At 56.4% G+C, this 20264-nt stretch overlaps 1 protein-coding gene across 2 annotated transcripts in view; it reads left to right on the top strand.

The window, feature by feature from the left end:
• The window catches only part of SLC38A12 (solute carrier family 38 member 12), a 54519-nt gene that overhangs the window by 20560 nt on the left and 13695 nt on the right, over positions 1-20264 (top strand). For both annotated transcript variants that reach the window (XM_028112506.1, XM_028112505.1), the window contains exon 9: positions 17346-17439. In XM_028112506.1, the coding sequence (XP_027968307.1) occupies positions 17346-17439 (94 nt within the window). The remainder of the gene's footprint in view (positions 1-17345; positions 17440-20264) is intronic.

Here is a 20264-nt window from a genome sequence, read left to right as displayed (position 1 = left end):
TGGGTCGTGGCTGGCCATCAGCCCTTGGAGCTTGATGTTTGCAGAGAGGTGGGGCGACACTGCTCAAGGATGGTGTCCGTTCAGTGATCCGTGTCCACACACCCTGTCTGTCTGCTTGATTGATTTGCTGTCTTTCTTGTTGCCCCTTGCTCCTAGATAGTGGAGCGGACTTCTCACATTCACTCAAGGGGCGCTGGAGTTGGACATGTCTTCCCAAGGTCGTTTCCTGTCCCTCCCACAGTCCCTTTCTGTGTTCTTTCAGCATCAGCCACTGTGCCCTGGGGTTCTGGCATCTGCTAATAAGTGGGTCACCGCTGCCATCACTTGAATATTTATTCTTACCAATTCTGGGGCAGGAGGTGGCCTAGAGGCCTTCAGGACCAGCGAGGAGGGAAACAGTGTGACACAACGAGGTTCAGCAGCCACAGTGACTTGACAGGATGTGGGGACTCTCGGAAACACTGCTGCATGCCTCCAGAGGCACTGCCGGCTGCCCCAGAGCACAATTCCAGTAGGACATGCATGGACGCTGCTCCTGGATTTGCCACCGTCAGGAACCTGGAGTGGAAAGCAGCAGCAGTTAGCTAGGAAGTGTGGCCCCAGAGGGCAAATGAGCTGTCTCTATGGAGGGTTCGTGGGCTGACTCCATCTGGAAGTGGAGAGCAGAGCCCTAAACTCACAAATGGCCTGATGGCAGTTTCCCTTCTCTGGGCCACCATGCCCTCCTGTCTGACGTACATGGGTCGGGACTCCGTAATGGACCGAGAGCTTCCTGGCTGCGTGGGCTTGCTCCTGGGGTCTGGAACATCAAAGTGTGCCCTTTGTAGGATGGTGACCTACCAGGCAAGCCCGTCTTTTTTTTCCCCTTCCTCCCCACAATGTGCTTCTTGTCACAAGCTCCCCTTCTCGCGTTCTGGATGCTCAGAAAGGTCCATTTTCCTTGGCCTCTCTCTCTCCCCCCTCGTGAGAAGATGCCAGTCGTACTGGGCAGTCACTGCAGGTGCAGTGGGCGGGGCAGCCCTCGGGACCCGTGCCTGGCCGACGCCGGGAACTTGGCGTGGGGGTGGTCTGCGGTGTCTTCAGCTGGTTGCAGTGTCCTCATGCGCCTCTCCCCCATGTGCTGAGCCTCCACCTTCAATCCATGATCCTGGGTCTCAAGGACAAATGACTTCCTGCCCGTTGCCCCAAAAATGCGTGGGCCCACTACCCAAACAAGAGCTGGGTCTGTAATGTTGAGGGAGTGCTGACTTCAAACAGGCACCGGTGCTCACATTGAAGTGACTGACTTGAAAGGATTAGCTTGTCTCTCTTTTTCAAGGAAATCAATAATACAGGGACAGGCCTGTGTTTTTCTTTCTCTCTCTCTCTCTCTCTCTCTCTCTCTCTCTTTTTTTCCTCTAGGGAGCTGTCTATATATTTCATCCCGGGAATGGCCTCTTGGTTTTTGGTGTGCTTTCCATCCCCCAGCCCAGCCCTTTCTAAATGAAATTCAGATTGCTCTGTCACTCACTCCAGCACTGTGGTTTGTCTCCAACTCCTGCCAAGGGACCCTATGAGCCCCCAGCCCCCTGCCCGTCACCCACGGCTGCTGCTGCTCCCGCCGCCTGAGCACAGCCTCCTGTGCATCCCCAGTGCCTGCCCAGCTGCTGCCCAGCATTGCTCTAGACCAGCCCTCACCTTTCGGTGCAGAGCTGGGTAGCACCTCCCTGGGCCATGGCGACTGCCCCCTACCCCACCCCCAGCACCTTTGGGTGTTGGGGCTGAGCTTCCTCCTCCAGCTCTCTGAGAGATTGTTTTTATTTTTACTGTGCCTCTCAGGGACATGGGTTCTGTCGGCTGGCGTTAAGCCTGCCATCCATTACCCCCACATCCTGCCTCTGCCATGGCCGACACCTGATACACCAGCATAGTGACGCTTAATCCCGTGCTCCCAGTAAAGATACCAGGTGATGGGAATTTGGACTAGCTTCTCCTGGACAGCCCCAACTGTCCTTCCCCCAAGTCTCAGAAGCTGCCTGTTGCCATTGGTCAGGGTCCTGCATTCTCTACTCTGACCTGGTGGGTGGAGGGCACTTACATCCTAGCTCCTGAGCCCAGACCCCCTCGTCACAATGGCAATTTGAGCATCTCTCTGCCCTGTTAGAATGTCCCAGGTCCCTGCCCCCATATCCATTGTCTGGCAAGTCACGAGTACGTGCTTATAAACACCACTTGCCCAGGGCAAGCTGTTTTGACTCCTGGGCCCATGAGCAGATCTCAGATAAATCGGCCTGGATTCTCATCCTTCCGCACTACCCCCTTCCTCAGTTCAGCCAGGGAGGTGCCCTGGGATGGGGGAAATCATCTTGTGTGCCATCACCTGGCCACCCCCACCCCAGCATGCTCAGCTCTTAAGAAACCCTGCTGTATGAAAGTCCAAATGGATAAAACAAACTAGGGGGTAATTATTTGTTACAAAGTTTGTTAGTTTGCAGGACTGGCTGCAGGTTTCTTTTGAGTGCTTAATTTTTCTAATGGGTGTAAAATGTTATTCTATGAACACTAAGTATTTATAAATAGAGCTTTTAGAAGCCTCTCTCTCCTAAAGGTAGTATCCAGGTGTTCACCTGCAAAGGTGCAGCAATCCAAAGCCTGGTTCGTGTGGAAGCAGGCAGACGTAACGTGGGGTTGGGGTGGACGCGAGCAGCCCACCTACAAGAGAGTCAGGGATGCACACGCCCTCGCGCACACATGCAGCCTGGGAAGCTTCGCGGGGCTTGTTAAGTGTATACCCACGGCGCACACTCCTGCGCAGGCCAATTTGGTTGGGAAACTTCCAAATAGGTCTCCGTGGGGAGTGCTCATCCCTGCTGAGGACCTTCTGCACTGTGCTTTTTCAGGACCGCTTTATCCACACTCCACGCTGATCCCAGGCAGCCCAAGCTGGAGGCTTGAGCGCGCCTTCTCCATGAGTGGTACAAGTGGGGATCAATGTCTGGTGCTCCTCTCTTCACAAGCGTCCTGGGCCGACCCTGCCACCAACCTGAGTGCGTTTTCAGCCATTGCCCTCAAGCTGCTCCAGGCTGACCCCAAACAGTTCGGCCCAGGCCATCTCCATGCTCCACATCCCCTCTGCTTCCAGCCTTCCCTTTCTGGGCAAAGAGCTAAAAGTGACTTTGTTTTCTTGAAGAAAATATCCTGGTTGATTTCACATCTTCCGCTCCCCTCCTCCCCACTTCCTTTTCATTTCCCCCAAAAGTACAGGGAAAAAAAAAAAAAATCATCTAGAACCCAACAGCCCCTGCCAAGTGGTTTTAGAGGAAGGTGGAATGTTCTTAAATATTTTGTGTTAACCAGGATGGGAACCGTAGCTGCCAACCCGTTTTCCCCTCTTGTTCTATGTCTGTCTGATGCTTTCATTGCATTGAGGACCCGTGGTACTCTCGGGGGCCCTGCTGAGGTTTGTGGGGCTCTGGCTGCTCCCTGAGCATGCTCACTCCCTGTTACAGGGTGTCTGTTGTGAGCAGAATCTGGTGTCTTTATAAATAGCGCCCCAGGGCCCCAGCAGTAATTGTTTAATTAAATAAAGTACTTATTCTAAAGTAATAACTGCGCTCCTCCATGTTGCTGGCATCCCAGCCGGCGGCGCTGGCCGTGCAAACTGTGCTGAGAATCAAAATGTCTTTGGGCACGTGTTCCGGACCGCAGGCCCGCCCAGAGGAGAAAGCAGGAGCCGAGGAAGTCCAGAGGGTTTGCAGCCGGCAGAGATGCCTGGGGCCCGAGCGTGATGGGCATCAGGAGAGCTGAACAATTAGGGTGCATATTAATGATGACATCTGATTAATTAGCAGGAGCTCGGGCTGTCTCCTGGATGAGCTGAGAGCAGACCAAGGTACATTTTAATAAGCCTCAAGTGCAAAGGGAGGTGCTGCAGAGCGCTTTGCTGAGCAGATGCTTCGTGGTGAGCGTGAATCTGGAAGGAAGGGTCACAGAGCGCAGCAGGGCATCATGAGTTTGGCTCTGGGAAGGACTTCCTCTAGCCGCAGATTGAGACGTTCTCTGGAAACCTTGACAAGAGGAGGGAAGAGACTGCCGGTCCGGGTGCGGGGTGCCGACTGATGGGGCTGTGACGTGTAACCCTCACCGCTGTAGGGAGGTTGTGCTCCACCCACGGAAGAGGTACACGGCGCCTAGGAACACTGTGCAGCTCTTTGCCTTCCCCCAGGTCAGCAGTATGAGCCTTAACTGTGTTTCAAGGTTTAGTTCCAGGAACCATCTTCAGGTACTTGTTAAAAGTATACATTCCTGAGTTCTACCCCCGGCCCAATGTAGCAGAGCTAAGGCTTCAAGGTCCAGGAATCTGTACCTTCAACCGGTTCTGAGGAGAAATCTGTGTCCTCTCCCCTTTGAGAAATCCGGCTGGCTGAGGGCCTGTCCCCATGGTAAACGGTCTCCCGGGGAGAGGCCTGCTCTGGTCTACCTTAGAGAACTGCCCCCAGGCTGCTGCTGTGGAGGCAGCCGTCAGGGTCTCCCTGTGCCTTGCCTCCTCCAGTGGAAGACAATGGCCCCACGTCCACAGGTGTCCAGCCTGGCGTCACAGGTAACCTGCTGGAGTTGATGCCTCATGCACTTCAGTGCAGACAGAGAACATCACTTCTCTGACCAGACTGTTCTCAGGCTCTGGGTGTCCCTAGGAGCCCCTTTGCTAGTGCCTTCTTGTTAACCCAGGGCCAGCAGGTCCCTCCTGTGTCCCTACGGGCAGTGCTCTTGGCTTCCTCTTAGAGCCCACAGCATGCCAGCCCCACGGAGAGGCTTTTCACTCCTACCATCAACTAGGGAGGAGGCTGGGGGTGTGAGTGCAATTTCTTATACCCAGTTGGACAGAGCTTGTTAATCAGCCAGCTTGATGCCTTGTCTCCCCTCCCTCCCCACCTCCAAGGTTACTGGGTGCGGGAAAGACTCCTGCTCCCCAATCTGTCTATTTCGAGGTCTGACGTCAGCAGAGAAGGGGTGGAGCCAGCTTGGCCTGTGCTCCTCTCTGCAGGGCTCCCGTGTCCTGGGCACCTGACTTCCCTCCCTCGCTCCCCTCCCGCTCCAGCGCAGAGCAGTCCCACCGCTGTCCACTCGTCCTGCACAGAGACGGTGGCCAGAGTGGAGCGAGGCAGGGAAGGCGCCAGAACACCTCCAGCCATCAGCTGGCACCTCTCGTCCAGTGCTGCACAAACACCAGGCACCCGAGCTGACGGGCCGTGGCCAGCCTCCTCACATCCTCAGGATGGGGACACTAAAAGCAGTCAGATGCCACCTGGCTACTGGGGTTGCCAGCAGTTCGGCAGGTTCTAAGGCCCAGGAGGCCCGTGCACCAGCCGCCAAAAGTATTTCAGCCTAACTCTTGACAGAATCAGGTGGTTGGGGGGTGATGGGTGGGTGCTTTTCTCCAGGGTTGCCACTGAGGGGCAGGACGGACGGCCCAGGGGCTCCCCACCCCCTTCCCTCACAGCAGAGTCTACCCGTTCCCCTCAAGGCCTCTTGTTCTAAGGACCTCTGAGGACCCACTGAGCCCTAGCCTGGCCCCTATGGCTCTTCCCAGACCCTGGGTCGGATGGCCCAGCCGGAAGAGTACCTCTAGTTTTTTCGTGTGTGAGGCGAAGCACAGCACCAGGGGGAGTGGTGCTGTCTCCCCTTCGTCTCCCCTTCCTTGACATCCGGCATAAATAGACACATGCAGAGCCCGTATTGATTCTCCCCGAAGAGATTTCAGTGGCTAAACAGTACCAGTAAGACAAGTTTGCAGTGCGGGAGAAAGTAACGTCTTGGCATCATCTGCTCACTCACTCCGGCTCCCACAGGGCTCGCCGCAAGGGCCCAGGTGGCATTTTTACCCATTTATTCCGTGACCCACTAGCCGGGACATCCCTGCCGCGCCTTCTCTCTTTTGCCCCCAGAACGCAGTATAGTCCCTTTTAACCCTTGTCCCATTAGGACCCAGAGGAGTCCTCCGCAGAGGACTCAGGGAAGCCTGAGGCCTGGCGCCTCACCTGGGGACAGAAGAATTGCCCCAAGGCCACAGAGCTTTTCTGTTACTTCATTCTTTCAACACAGGTTTTAGGTAAATGTGACTGTCATTTCCCTGCTTGAAACCTGTTAGAAGTTCCTCTCCATAACGCAACATTTACGCTCATTCACGCTCATTCACGTGGTGTGGTCTGCTCCAGTCTCCTTCTGGAACCTTCTCTCTCACCACTGCCCCACACTCACTGGCCACTGTCCTCCAAAGTCACTGGGTGCTTTCATGACTCTGGCCTGAACTCAGGGGCCTCCTTTCAAGACACCTGCGGCCATTACTCTCCCCCCAACCCCTGCCATGGCGATGATTGGACTTCCGTGTGTATTCGGTTACTTGGTCTCCCTGTGAGCATCTCGAGGTCAGGGCTGTACCTGACCCACACGTCTGGAACCAGCATAGGCCTCACAGAGGGCAGTTGCTGTGTGAACATTTGCATGAACACGAGCACTCGGGTGTGCTGCCCCCGCGGGGTCTGTGGCCGGCACGGGTCCAATCCCTCTGTAAGCCCTTGGGGCTGCTGATGCCCACGGTTCATCATGGCTGACAGCCACTGCTCCCGCCAAAAAAATTCCACATCCCGCTGGCTTCTCCTCTTTTCCCAAAGGCACGGGTCATCTTCTGTGCCTCACTGCCGGGACAAAGTGACCCCTCAGCATGGCCTTAGGGGCACCCTGTCTTTGGGGGCTGAAGGCAGAGGGCAACAGTCAGGAGCTGACCGCATGCCAGGAAGTCTAGGGTGGCTCCCCCATCTCTCTGCCACCTCCTCACTGACGCCTAAAATGCAAGCAGTGAAGTGTTAGGACAGAGGCCACCTCCAAAGGCAGGGGTGTTTCTCCAGGCAGAGCCCCCTGCCTTGCTCTCACACACACACCGCCTTGTCCGGTCCGCCTCCTGTCATCACTACCCTTAAAGCCCTCCTCGGTCAAGGTCAGGCCTCTGTCTTCTCACCTGGGCAGGTGGGTGTGGACCCATCCCTCTCTCTCATGCTTGCGAGGAGCCAGGCTGCCCTTAATAAGCCTGATGGCGTATAATCATTAGGTGAGTGACTATGTGGGTTTTCCACAATATTTATTATCCCCCCCCCAACCACAAGGGTTACAGCTCTGGCACCAAATCCTTGGAACTCTGCCCACCACCGGGCACCATCTGGCTTTTCGGCAGAGAAAGAGACAACACAGGTGCGCAGGCCTATCCTCCAATAGGGGTTGAGGGGGACAGCAGCTGTGCCAGGCTGACGCCACCGGGCCGGCCCAGCCCTCCGCCCCTGCCCCTGAGGGAGGCAGCTTTGCTGGGGGTGGAGATGGTGGAGAGACTTTCTCCAGGGCATAACCCAGGGAGGCAGTAGATGCCCAAAGAAGGGGGCTGGCCTTGAATACACAGCCTAAGTTCTGATCTCAGCCACGTCTCGGTCGTTACAAGGTCTTGACAAGTTACTTTATCCCCTTTAGCTCAGCTTTCTAAACTGGAGCCAGTAACCAATTCCCAGGGTGTCGGGGTCAAGAAGAGGTCTTCGATGGAAAGTGCTGTGTGTGGGCACTCGGGGTGTTAGTGGTGTGGATTCCCTTGTCTCCAAGGCAAAGCCTTCTCTGGGTGACGGCTCAGAGGCAGGGGGAGGCTCTGGGGTGAGAATGGCCTGTTTGTGGGCACAGTTCTCCCTGCCGATAGCATCCCCTCCAAATGCAGCCCCAACCATCTCCCAGCTGGGGGCTTGGAGATGATTGGGTAGGGGGACACCTGGACCAGGTATGTGGGACTTGTCCCTATCCCAGAGTCTGGGGCCAGAGATTATGACGTGATAGTGAAAACAGTTGCCCGGGAGCCACAGCGTGCGTTCTGGAAAGACTCAGTCTGCGTCCCGTGGCCATCACCGTATGTGAGCTGTTTCCTGGCGGTGCACAGCCAGGCCTCCGGGTACTGAGGGGGCCCTGCTGTGGGTTGTAACCTGTCACTCCCTCCCAGGAAGCTCCTTGTCCCACACATCTTAACACCGCATTTGGCAACCAGGCTCCAGGATGAGTTTCTTGATCTTTCTTTTTTGCCATCCATGGGTTCAGGTGGAGATGTGCTTTCTTTTTTTTCCTTTTTTTTTTTTTTTTTGGCCTCCCAGAGGACAAACCATAAAGATAGGTTACAAACCTCAGGTCCCTAACTGAAGATTTCTATCTCATCTAAGTAGGGTAGGGGATGTTTAGAGCAGAGGGTTCAGAGAAGGAGGTTCTTTGGGTCCTTTCCTAGGTCTGCTTTGTTTCCAGTTGCCTTGAGAAAAGAGAAGCAGGAGGTTTGGAGGAAGGGACCTGGGGATGCTTTCAGCTGTCAGACGGTCACAGGCGGCCTTCCAGTCGGTGTGTTTGGGGAGTAACAGAGCCCAGGAAGTGCCTTGTGAGTGCCCTGGCCATCTCCAGACTGACAGGGCTGGGATTGGTGTCACCCAGGCTCCCCGGGTATCAGCCAGCAGCACTCCAGGGGCCAGGACAGCCCTGCGTCCAGCCCTCCCCCTTGGAACTGGTACGGACGGTCTGGGAGTGCTTATCCCACGCAGCCTGTGTCATGGCTGCCGTTCGCTTGCCGGCCTCCCGGGAGCAATTCCAACCGCTCTGTCCAGGAGGTTCTCATCCTTCCTCTTCTGTGCCGACCCGTTCCCAGCCACCAGGAGGGGGCGTTCTGGGCTTGTGACAGTGGGAGCTGTCTGCATGTGCAAGGTTGGGAGCTGCTGCCCCATCCGTGGCTTCTTGAAATCATTCTCCCAGCAGCTCCCCAGTGTTGAGACAAGGTTTGCACCAGTAGTTTGGCAGAACTTGTTCGGGTGCGACCTCACTGGCCCGCATGTGGCTCTACAGGGAGGGCACCTCAGAGCTTTATCCTCTTCCCAGTTAATCGGGCAGTGGGACAAGTCTCTCCTCTCCTCCTGGCCGACCTCCTAATCCTGGTCTGATTGGCTGCCGTGCGGGATTGGTTTCTTGCCTCTGTTCTGTAGTTCGGGGGCCACTAAGCGCCTCTTCCAGCTTCTTCCAGCAAGTGCACACTTGCCTTTTGCAGGTAGGACATGTCTCTGCGCTCACGCCTTCCAAGTGGGGTTGAACCGTTTGGCGTGCGTGGACTTGGTTTTCTGCTGCAGGACATCTTGAGGTGATAGCTGGAGAAGGGTATGTGCTCCAGAAACATACTTCTTCAGAATATCTAGGCATCAACTCTCCATTTTTATTTTCAGGCATTCCCTGAGTCTTCCATTTCTCGGTCCATTCAGTAAGCATTTCCCAGTCCCTTCTAGGTGAGGGTGGTGGTGGCACAGGGACAATAAGATGCGGTAACTTGCCCTCAGCAGCACCTTCAGGGGGTGGGGGGTGATGCTCATCTGTGCTGTGGATGGGAGGTTGTGCTCCATCTGTCTCCATTACTCCTCCTCCCCCAGGGAAACGAAACTCAAGGGATGGATAGGTGAAGGGCCGGCGGCATCTCCATCATGGTTGGGCTGGTGTCTGAATCCCCCTCCCACGGCAAGGCTCCGCTCGTGCTCTGGGCCAGCCCCTCACGGGGCTGGGCCTTCAGAAGGTGGCTGCTGAGCTCTGCCCTGTGAGAGAACCCCCTTCTCGTGGAGTTTCATGTGCAAGCACTGATCCCTGTGGATCTAGATCCTGTGGACTCTAGATGGTGTGATGCATCCCATCATAGGGTTTTGTGATAATGGTTCACTGAGCTTGGTGCACAGAGGCTGCCACCCCGGGTTCAGACGCACACCTGTTGTCGGGCTCTCACCGTCCTCTGCATGGTGGCTGATCCTTTCTGTCTGGTTGGGAAGAACTTGAGCTCCCACAGAGCATTTGGGCCATTATTGCACTTGGGTGCAGGTGATGGAAGTCCATTAAGAATAGAAGCAACCTGATGTTCTTTGGCTGGAGGTCCTCACTTGGCCCCTGCTACTTGGATTCCCTGACCTGGGGTGTCTGGAGGACCAATGGGGTGTGAGAACGTGGGTGTGTGCCAGTACCATCGGGGATCATGGCCAGGGCTGATGTTTGTTGGCCACCTGTGCACACATGACATGTTTTGAGAGGTTCACTTGCACTGCAGGGTCTCATGGTTAGCCAGGGCAGCGCCAGAGGCAAACCCTGGCCCAGTGCCCACAGCCCTGAAGCCTGTGGTCCCTCTGAGGTCCCTTGCTGACTCCGATCTCTCCTTTTTTGTGGATGAATCCCCAGACATTGTCATTCAAGTTGGGAAAATAAAAACTCCCAAACTGAAATGTGCACAGCCACTTGAGAAATAAAAATAGAATCCTTGAACACTTCTTCACCGCACTTCAAGGACGCCTTGAAAGTTCAGTTCCCGTTTAGGGATGGGTTCATGCTGCGTTGTCATTAACCCCAATTAACTCTTAACCCTTGGTGCCCTGGAACCAGGGCCGCCCTGTAATCTGGGCTCTTGTTGCCTTTGTCACTTGAGATAGCCTCCAGGATCTCTCCAGAGCTCAGCTGAGCCATCAGCGCGTCCCCGCCTCTGCCGGAACCAGCAGCCTGAGCCTCGTGCGTGCCAGGACCACATATTCTATAGTCAGCCCCTGGGGATCCCCACGTGTTTAGGGCAGATCGGGCAATGTGTTGGCATTCCACGTCCTAAGACTTGTTACTTCATCACTTGGGCTAAATTAACAGAGAAATCAAGGCCTCCACACCACCCCAAACCCTAGACCAGGAAGGCTCCGAGTGGATCAGCTCGCCTTTTATGTTGACACTCCAGGAGCTGATGGGTGGTGTGCAGAGGCAGCTGCTGGTGGCTGAATCCTGGTCTCTTGGAAGCTCCATCTTTCTGCACTGTGGGAGCCATAAGCAGATGAGCCCCAAAGCCCTCATTTTTAGAGGAACTAAATAAATCAGGCACGCCAGGAACTGGCCATCCAGCAGGTTCCCCCGGTCCACCACCTCCTCTGTGTTCATGGTAGTGCGAGTTCCAGGCTTTCTTCCGCCCCGGGAACCAGAGAACGCACAGAAGGGATTGCGCTTTGCTGGCCACCGCTGGCTTCCTTGACCATTTGGCCTTTGTCCCCACCAGATGCTGCCCCTTTGCTGAGTAGGTTGGGGGACAGGGCCTTGAGGGAGCTTTCCCTGGCTGGATCGACAGTCAGCTAACTGCTTCTCTGCTAGATTTTCTCACTGTCCCTTGTTGCAGGAGGTAATTGGTGTATCAGTCTTTGTCCCTGGCTCAGAGGTTCTTAGGACATTTGTTCTGTATGGTGGTCGTCTCTTTAGCACATCTTTCTCTCCTGTCTTCCCTTTCCTCCATGAACAGCAAGCCGTCTCTCTCTCTCGACCCCCTCCCTGCCCTTGCTCCTTTTTGAGGGAGGTGAGATGGACTATGGGTCTTGTTGAATTTCACCCAAGTTTAAGTTCTGATTAGAAGCTGCAGTTCACTGCACATCTTCCCAGCAGGAGAAGAGATGACAATGAACAGGATTTGGGGCTTTAATTTTGTTTTGTAAGAAGAACTGATGGGTGGCCAGTTTGTGACTGGGAACTATGAATCCACTGTCTCCCAGAGGAAGACGTGGAAAGAGTCCCTGCTTTGAAGACCTTTAGGTTCTTGACATTAGGTTTCTTCTAAGACATCACCTCTTCTGGGGGCCGGGCGGATTCAGAGCGGTCACAGCCCACTGGGGTCCAAGCCCCTTCCTTGCTGGGGGTCCAGGGAGAGGTGGCTGATGGAGGGCAGCCGAGAGCCCCGGGCTCTTCTCAGAGGGTCCTTTTCTCCTTATTAGGGCTGAATATCATTCTCTCTTAAAACCAGTGGGTCCACTCAGAGCAAATGCTGTTTCAGTTTGCTCTTCCTAAATCAAAGCATGTTGATTTCACAACTGTTTGAGGAAAAGAGTTTTTTCCTGACACAGTGAGCCACTCTCAGGCGGAGCAGGTGGCTTGCCTACCTGTGAGCTGTGCCCTCGGTGAGCTCAGACACTGCCCGTGGCAGGAGGGACTGGGAGAGGGTACAAGACAAGTCAGCAAGACTGGGGTTGCCTCTCCCCCTGCTGTGGGGTTACACCTTTCCACCAGGCACTTCCCCACCAAATTCACTGTATTCTGCAGGTGTTCAGTGGGCATCTCACAAGTGCCAAGCCTCCCTGGGTGTTGGGGTGAACGAGGATGCAGGCCTTGCCATCATGCTGCTCGCACTCTGGGGCTGTGGGGGGACACACAAAATTAACCCATGAGAAAGCAACTCAGAACCTACCAGAATTAGGCAATGTGGTACCGACCGTGTGTTTGGTGATCCAGTCAAGAGCCCAAGAGAGGAGCTCCGTGCGGAGGAGACTGGTCCCCGAGTAGAGCTTCAAAGACAATGGGAGTAAGGGAGGTGGAGCGTGAAACTCCGTGCCGGGCGGTTGGGTTCACCAGGGTAAAGGTATGAGGCTGAGAAGTGGTGCAATGTGGGGACAGAAGGTGTCAGGAAAACAGCCTCTAATGGGTTGCGCCGTGGATCGTATCAGTCAGAGGGACGGGGCCAGGAGACTCCCACTCACTCCCCTCAGCCGCCTTCTTACCATCAGCACACCTCCCTGGTCCCTCGGCCCCCTCATCACTAAAATGAGGCATCGTCAGCTGCCTGGCAACCTCACAGATGGCCAGGAGCTTGACACGAAACCGCACGCATGAGCACTGTGTAAAGCGCGGGGGACCCACAGCATTGGGCGGTGAGGTTCCCCCAGGACAGCGTTGTCATGAGGCTGTGGTCGGTGGGACCAGCAGCAGGGAGACAGGGTCGAGGTAGACGTATAGCCCACAGCCAGGCCTGGGCTGGTTTTGTGGATGAAACGAGGTGGAGTTGAAGAGGGAGGCAGGTGGTGAGCATGGCTCACCCTTAGCAGCTCTGAGTTGAGAGTTTCTGGTGGAAAGATCCATTCTCTTATGTAGCATGTGCTTCTCCCATAGCTGAGGGCTGGCTGCTCACACAGCTCCCAACCACTCCCAAGAGGAAAGTGGCGGCTTAAGTTAGCGGCTAGCCTTCAGCTCCCAGACGCCAGCCGGCACGTGTGGGCATGAGCATCTACCCTTCAGGGTCTCAGCAAAGCCACCATCGTGTCCTGGAAATCACCGAGTGCAACCCACGCCGGCCTTTCCCAAATCTCTCAGACTGCTTTTGAGGAGGGGATTCCCTTCCCTCAGGCAGGCCGAGGGCTGGGATCTATTCCCTTGCCATTGGGTCTCTTTTCTGGCAGAGCTGTGCCTCCTCCTGCCAGCCCTGTCCTCTGGGGCACGTGCAGCTGGGTCAGCCCTCCGTGGGGGGCACCATGCCCAGCACCGTGGGAACATGATGTGCGGGAGCTGTAGCTGCTGCCCGGCGAGAGCTCCTGGGGGAAACATGATTGATTCCAGGGAGGGGAAGTGGAAGACAACAACGGGGTGCAGGAGCAGACTTTGGAGTGGGATTGGTGGCAGAATTTGGGCCAACAGAAATGGAGCTTGCCGAGCAAAGGCCCAGTGGCAGGAAGGCTCTGGGCACATCAGGGACTTGCAGCCCAGGGCTGCTGGAGAGTAGGTTCTGGGGGTGGTGTCTTCAGAGACAAGGTTGAAAAAGGTGGCTGGAACCAGATCGTGGGTCCCTGGACTTTGTCATTTCTGAAGTGAACAAGAAAGACGCAGGTGTGGCTGGGGCTGAGCATGGGGAGCGACACTGGCACCAGCTGGCTCTGGGCCCAGGAAGGAGAGGACAGGGACGAAGGGATCAAGACAGATCCCCCGGGGACAGTCCTGAACTCTCCCCAGCACTCTGCCTCCCTGGTTGCTCTTACCTGAGGTGTCACTTTCTCTGTGAAGTTCCCCTGGGGATCCCCACCACAGTCCCAGCCAGGTGAGGTCAGGAGCCCACACTCTGTGCTCCATTCCCCACCCCACCCCGCCCCAGAACTGTGAGAAATGCATTTCTGTGGTTTTAAGTCACACACTAGTACAGAGAGTGAAGAAGGAGTCAGAGGTTGTTGGGAGTTCGGAGCCGGAGCGGCTGGAGGTGAGTGGGGATGTGCTTAACCTACATGGGGGTGCAGGAGAGAGGCAGCTGGATGGAACTGTAGACACCGAGTTAAATTCAGAGGGCCACCAGGACACTGTAAAAGCCATGCCCAAGCATTGCTGGTGGGGCCTTAGCAACGCGAGCTGCCTTGTGTCCACCAAGGCTGGCAAGGTTGCCATGGGGCCTTTGGTGCACATTTAAACTCACCGACCCAAAGAAGAGACCCGAGCAGCCCCATTTGCACCCTCCCAGGTCTGTCTCAGACTTTGTTCCCGGTGACCAATTTGAAGATTTCATTAGAAACCAAAGAATTGTTCTGTATTTCTTTTTCTTTTTCTTTTTCTTTTTCTTTTTCTGGAACGCGTTTGGCTGCAGCAGTTGCTGTCCCTGCCTCCTGGAATGAGTTGGGCTCGGAGAGTCCTTGAACAGAGGCTGAGTTTGAACTGATCAGTGGCATTTGGGGGTTGGACCATTGCTCAGGAGCCAGCTAATTTATAATGTCATATGGGCTAGACGAGAAGACCCAAGAGGATAGGCTGTCTCTTGGCTTTTTATCTCTTCTTTTTGAAAAAGGAAAGGGAAAACAGAAGGTGCCACGGTTGGCTGTTCAGCATTCAGAGATGAACTCCGTCCCTGCTAGACCCTGGGAACATGGGGGCCGTTTCTCCGCCCACACCCCCTTGCCTCCCAGAGACCTGGCAGCCGCACCGAGGCGTCCTTTCCGGCTTTGGACGCTGGCCCCTGTGGGCGCCGAGTCTGGCTCTAACTAATTTGCAGAGGACACCTGTTCCTTAATTAGCCCTAGCCTGTGCCGTGTGTCTTGGTCTGGGCTCCCTCCGATGCGTGAGCTAGCGGCCGTGCAAGGGCTGCCGTTGGCGGTCTGTGCACATTTGCACTGACTACGCGGGCCCTGCGCTTCCCGCTTGCAGAGTGGTGTGGTCAGTCTGTGCTCCCAGAACCACATCCCGGCCACCAGCCCGCCGTGGGTGTCTTAGCTGTTGACCAAATCTTCCAAAAGAACCCTCCACCTCCAGGCCCCACTGCTGTCCCTAGAACCCGATGTGGGAGGGCCAGGCAGGGGTGGACCCTCATTCTGAGCCCCTCTGCCCTCCTGCTCCCCACCACTCGGATGGCATCACACGTACACTTCCTGCTCGACCTTTTTCAGATGTGCCTGTATGCTTAGTGTCTTTAAAAAGAGGGAAGCTCTTGGGGGACTGGGATCTCACCCTACAGGGTTTTATAAAATACATCCTCTTGTGTCAAAGGATCTTGGTGAACAGCTGCCAGGGAGGAGGATGAAGACGGATCTAGCATCTGGGAGAGGACCTGGCAGGCTGCAGTAGCAGGATTCCCTGCCTGCCTTTGGGGCTGGTTCCGCTGCACAGCGCCCTGCCCCCCCACCTCCCCCCCTACCTCCCCACCTCGGTTTTACATAGTAGAACCTTCTGAAAACCAGTCTTTAGGCTTCAGAGATGAGCTCCGACCTCCCACATAAGCTGCCCCTAAGAAAATGTTCAGCGTGTGTGCAGTGGGCACCGCAGGTCAGAGGGGAGGCCCCCACACCTGCCGAGGGCACTCCAGGAGTCCAGTTTTGAGCAGCCCACGGTTGTTTGGAAACATTTGTGGCCAGTGGCTTTGTATATATTCTTCCTCAAGATCTCTCCCTCTCCCTGCCTTCAAGAAAGAAATTCTGTTGAAGTCTCCCTAAAGTGGTTATTTTCCTAAAGGACGGGCTGATGGTGCTGCGTGCCGGCTTGTGTGGAGCTGCTGACTCTGCCTCACTGAGTCCGGCCTGCAGGGGACGCCACCTCCCCCGCCGCCCCACCCCCACCCCAAGCACCCCTGGCCTAATGGCGCTTCCCCTCCTCCTAGAGGAAGCAGAGCTGGCTCCAGGCCCCCAGCAGAAAGCCCTTTCCAGAAGTCTCCCAGCCCTGGAGCCTGCCTGGAGGCCTCGTCCCCCAGCTAATTAGAGCCTTCCCCTTAAGCGGTACTTTAGTCTTTGGTGTCATCCTCACAGTGATAATGGACTTGGATAAGAGGTCACAGCTTCTTCCACTTCCCGCTGTCCTCGCGGATGGGGGTGGGAGAGGGACGGGCACAGCCCCCCTTCCACCAGCACCCGCCCGCCTGTCACCCTGTCACGGGGGAGCCAGGGAGCCGCGGGGACTGGCCGCCAGGCTGAGCAGCTGTGATGTCTCCCCCCAGGTCACAGGGCCAGAGCCCAACTCCCCAGAGTGGGCCCTGCTCCCCATATTCGGGCCTTCGCCGCCTGCTGTACCTCTGGCGGGTGTCATTAGCATTAACATGATAAAATGGCGCAGTGTAAATGTTAATAAGGTCTGTTGCCTCCGCTGCTTCCGAGTGGCAGATTGGAAATGGTACCATCATCATAACTCCAACCAGCAGCTTTTAATTCCTCTGCTCCCTCAGCAGCCAGTTTGGCATTGGAAATCCTAACCTTCCCTCAGCCCCCAGCCTGGCTCTGCTGTGCCAGGCTTACCCCCATTTTCCTTTGCAGAGAGGGTTCAGATTTCCCACAGACTGGTTTTCTGAGATAGAGTTTGAATCTTTTTTTTTCTAAGTAACCACTTGGTTTTCCTTATTCCCCACAGGGGAAGAGCACTGAGCCCCGAATTCAAGTCCCACTTTTCCTGGCTGTGGTCCCGTCCCTTCTTGGTCCAGGATGGTCCTCTGAGAGATTTGCCCCGGAAGCCGCTGGCTCTGGCTCGCCAGGCTTTCCCTTCTTTCAAGTCAAAAACTTCGCTGATTAACGACATCCTGCTCAATCCTTTCCTCTGAACCTTCAGCACAGCGTTCTCTCCTCCACTGCACTGTCGGGGCCCCTGCATCCGCTCCTCCCTGTTTGCTGTCTGCCCCGTAAAGCTGGGGGCCCAGGGTGCGCCTGGGTTCCTCTCAGATCCTCATCTTCCTGCTGTCTCACCCCTCATCGGGGCTCGTGCCCGGCTCCGTGCAGGGCCCGGGAACCCTGAGCATTTGCTGAAGAGAAGTAGCAGGTGATGTCCCTGGGGTGATGCCTGGGGCTTGCCCAGAAAGTTGTCTCAGGACAGGAGGCCTGAGGAACAGCCCAGAAGCACGGCTCTGGATTTCTCTTGCACCCCTGGGAACTCCCCACTCGATACCGTTGGCTCCCGGGGAGCCTCCACTGGCCCAGGTGCATATCGTGGTTAGGACCGGCTGCCGGGGCAGAGGCCACGTGGACAGCGTGTCCTCCGATACACACGCGCCGTGTGCCGCGTGCACCCGGCCCCTGCACCCCCTCACGCTTGTTTCTGTCACCCAGGCTGTCTTCACTCTCCTCCTCGGACCCTTCACCTTCTTTGACGTCCAGAAGACCAAGTACCTGCAGATCCTGACCTCCCTGATGAGATGGGTTGGTGAGTGAGAGACCTCTCGCGTCTGCCCTTTCTCCTCTCGTCCCTTCCTTACACTTTCCAGGACGGCTGTGTGTGCTCACGGCACAGCTGGAAGGTGACGGGGGTTCCAGGGACTCCCGAGAGCCAGGAGCGGGGCAAGGGAAACACAGTCCCGACGAAGATCGCATAGTGTGGACGGAGCCCAAGCTCGGCCCGGCCTTTCTCACAAGCCCATGCGGGGTCCCTCCGGTCCCCCCAGGCTAGGCCAGGGCTCCTGAAGGCCCCGGGTCAGGCTCTGCTCCCTCAGGGCACGAGAGTGGCACAGCCATAAACCCAAGTGGCCTGTGGCAACCGCCTCTGCATTGCCGGCAGTGGGGCGTGAAAAGACACCCCATCCAGGATACCTTCTAACTGATGCCCTCCTGAGCGAGAGCACCATCGTCCTTGGGGGTGGTTTGGGGGTCTGTCCCCCAAAGCAGGTTTGTGGTAGGGAGCTCATTCATTCCTCCGCACCATCCCGGAAGGCCCCAGCTGCTGAGCCCCCTGGACCGGAGACAGGAGGGTGTGGGGTCCCTATCATCCGGCACATGGTCTGGGATCATTTGTATTCCTGTTTTGTTCTAAAAGCAAAGAATACCATTGCTGTTGTAATTGAGAGGCCTGGCAGAGGGTGTCTGCCCAGCCTCCGGCACCTCGCTTGCCCCAGCACAGAGGTTCCCGAGGAAGCCGAGGTTGGGACTCCTCCCTCCTGACCCTCTTCTCTAGCTCCCTTTGCCACTGCATCTGCCCCAGCGCCCCTCCTCGGGATTCAGGGTGTACCTTGCTCCTCACTCCACGCCATCCCTCAACACTGGATCCTGACGAGCACAGAACAGCTTCTGATAAAAATGATTTCCAGTAGTTCTCGCACATCCTGCTCGGGATTATAGAATCCCAGTACAAGGAGCCATTGCCGGGGTTCCTGGCATCTTCAGTCGGGAGGGACCGTGGCGGTCATCCAGCATAGTCCCCGCTCCCGCAAGAGCAGGCTCCGCAAGCATGCACACAGCCTGGCCTCTTGGCCGGGAGCTCACGACGGGGAAGACCCCTGCCCCGCTCAGAAGGGATGGTTGTCAGCACTGGGAAGTCCTGCCTTGTCTTGAGCCCGACTCGGCAGCCTGTAACCTCTTTCCACCTTGGTCCTTCCTTACACGGAATTGAGAGCAGGACTGCGTCATCCGCTATGCTAGCCTTGAGGCTTCTAACATGGTACGCCTGTCCTTCATCACCCAGCCAAGTCAGGGAGTAGGAGGACACTTGTCCAGTGCCTGGGTGGAGCGGGATTCCTGGTCTTCCCCACTCAGCTGGTCCAATCCTGTATGCACCGCCGCGGTGCGGTTTGCAGATTTTATTCACACATTTCAAAGCCCCAGGTTAAAGTAGCATGACCACCTGGGGAAAAATGAGAACTTTAGAACACAAGGCTCACGCTGGCTCCAAGGATAAGGTGCTGGAATGGAGCCCCTGTGGGTCCCAGGAGGGCTTACCTCCCAAAGTTGGGATCAGCAAGGATCACAATCCCTGCTGTCCGCCCTTCTCCTTATGAGTCTGCTCACAGGAAGTAGGTGAAAGCCCTAGTGACCTAGGAAAACTTTTCTCAGTAAAGCAGTCTTAAAGTATGCCCCCTCTTGTCTGCCTGGCCCACCTCTGTTGTCACCGCTCCTCTGCTCCCGGCAGCAGGCCCCAGAGTCCCGAAAGTCCTGCCCCTCCCCCACTCAGGACCGGCTGTCCTTGACCTGCTGCCTCAGTGGTCCTCACCCGGGAGGCCAGGAGCAGGGTGGGGAGAGGTGGGGGGGACTCCTGTGCTTCAGCTAGCGTGATGGATCCCTGCGTCAGCCCACGAGAGGGCTGCCCAGACAGTGACGGTTAATAGCTTCCGTGACACCCCTGAGCTTGTGGAGCGTGACCAAGTCCTCCCTGCGTCTGGTGAGCGAAACGTTCATTAAAAGGGAGGAGATTGTGAAGAGGGAGGGGAGGAGGCTGGTGGTAGACAAAGAGTGAGTGTCTCGGTACAGGGTGGGAGACCCCTCCAGACTCAGCTCCTCCTGCAGAGAAGGCACTGAGCTTCGGTTGCCAGCAGGGCCCCGGGGGCCTCCCAGGCAGCTCAGAGCAGCCCTTGCCCCCTTCCCACACTGCTCTCGGAGCCCTCTCCTCCTCTCAGAGTGGAACCATCCTGCCTCCTGGGACGGCATTTTGCCTCCCCTTCTCCCAACCAGAGCCCCCTCCCACTGGCCAGCAAGGCTGGGTAGCCCCAGGGACTGCAGCGGGGTGCTCCGCGTCTCCCTCCCTCAGGCTGCTGGGCCCTGCGAGGTGACAGTGGCCTTGGGAGGCAGCAGCGAGGGCCTGAGGGAGAGAGCGGCACGTGAAGGTCGTCCACACTCATGTTTTTGCATGGTGACATTGTTGTCACTGCAAGTCGTCTGCCTCTTTTCTCCCTTCGATCTGAGAGAGAATCAAATGGCACTGGCCTCTCCGCAGACCTGTTCTCCAGAGCGTTCTGGGTGACCATGCAGGCAGTCATTCTTCTCCCGGAGAGGCTCAGACCCCTGCGCCTGGAAAGCTAACCTCTCTGTGACACAAAGCCCTCAGAAGCGAAAGAAAAATTGCCCAGTTAAGTAAACTCTAGACTGTACCCAAGCCTAGGGTTCAGTTCCAGGCAGGGGGCATGGGACCCACCTGGGCCCTTTCCTACCTGGTGGTGGGAGAGGTTTCCCTCATTGTGGTTCCGGGGCTGCCGCAGGCAGGGAGCCGAGAAAGGGGACGACAGGGTTGGAGGAGTCCCAGGGAGCTGCCAGGCACCAGCGAAC

This window comes from Eumetopias jubatus, unplaced genomic scaffold (assembly GCF_037043125.1).
Source record: "Eumetopias jubatus isolate StellerSeaLion01/CBP00866 unplaced genomic scaffold, mEumJub1_p1.0 scaffold_10, whole genome shotgun sequence".
NCBI classification, from domain to species: domain Eukaryota; kingdom Metazoa; phylum Chordata; class Mammalia; order Carnivora; family Otariidae; genus Eumetopias; species Eumetopias jubatus.
The sequence above is the reverse complement of the archived record's forward strand: the minus strand, read 5'-3'. Positions and strand labels throughout refer to the sequence as shown.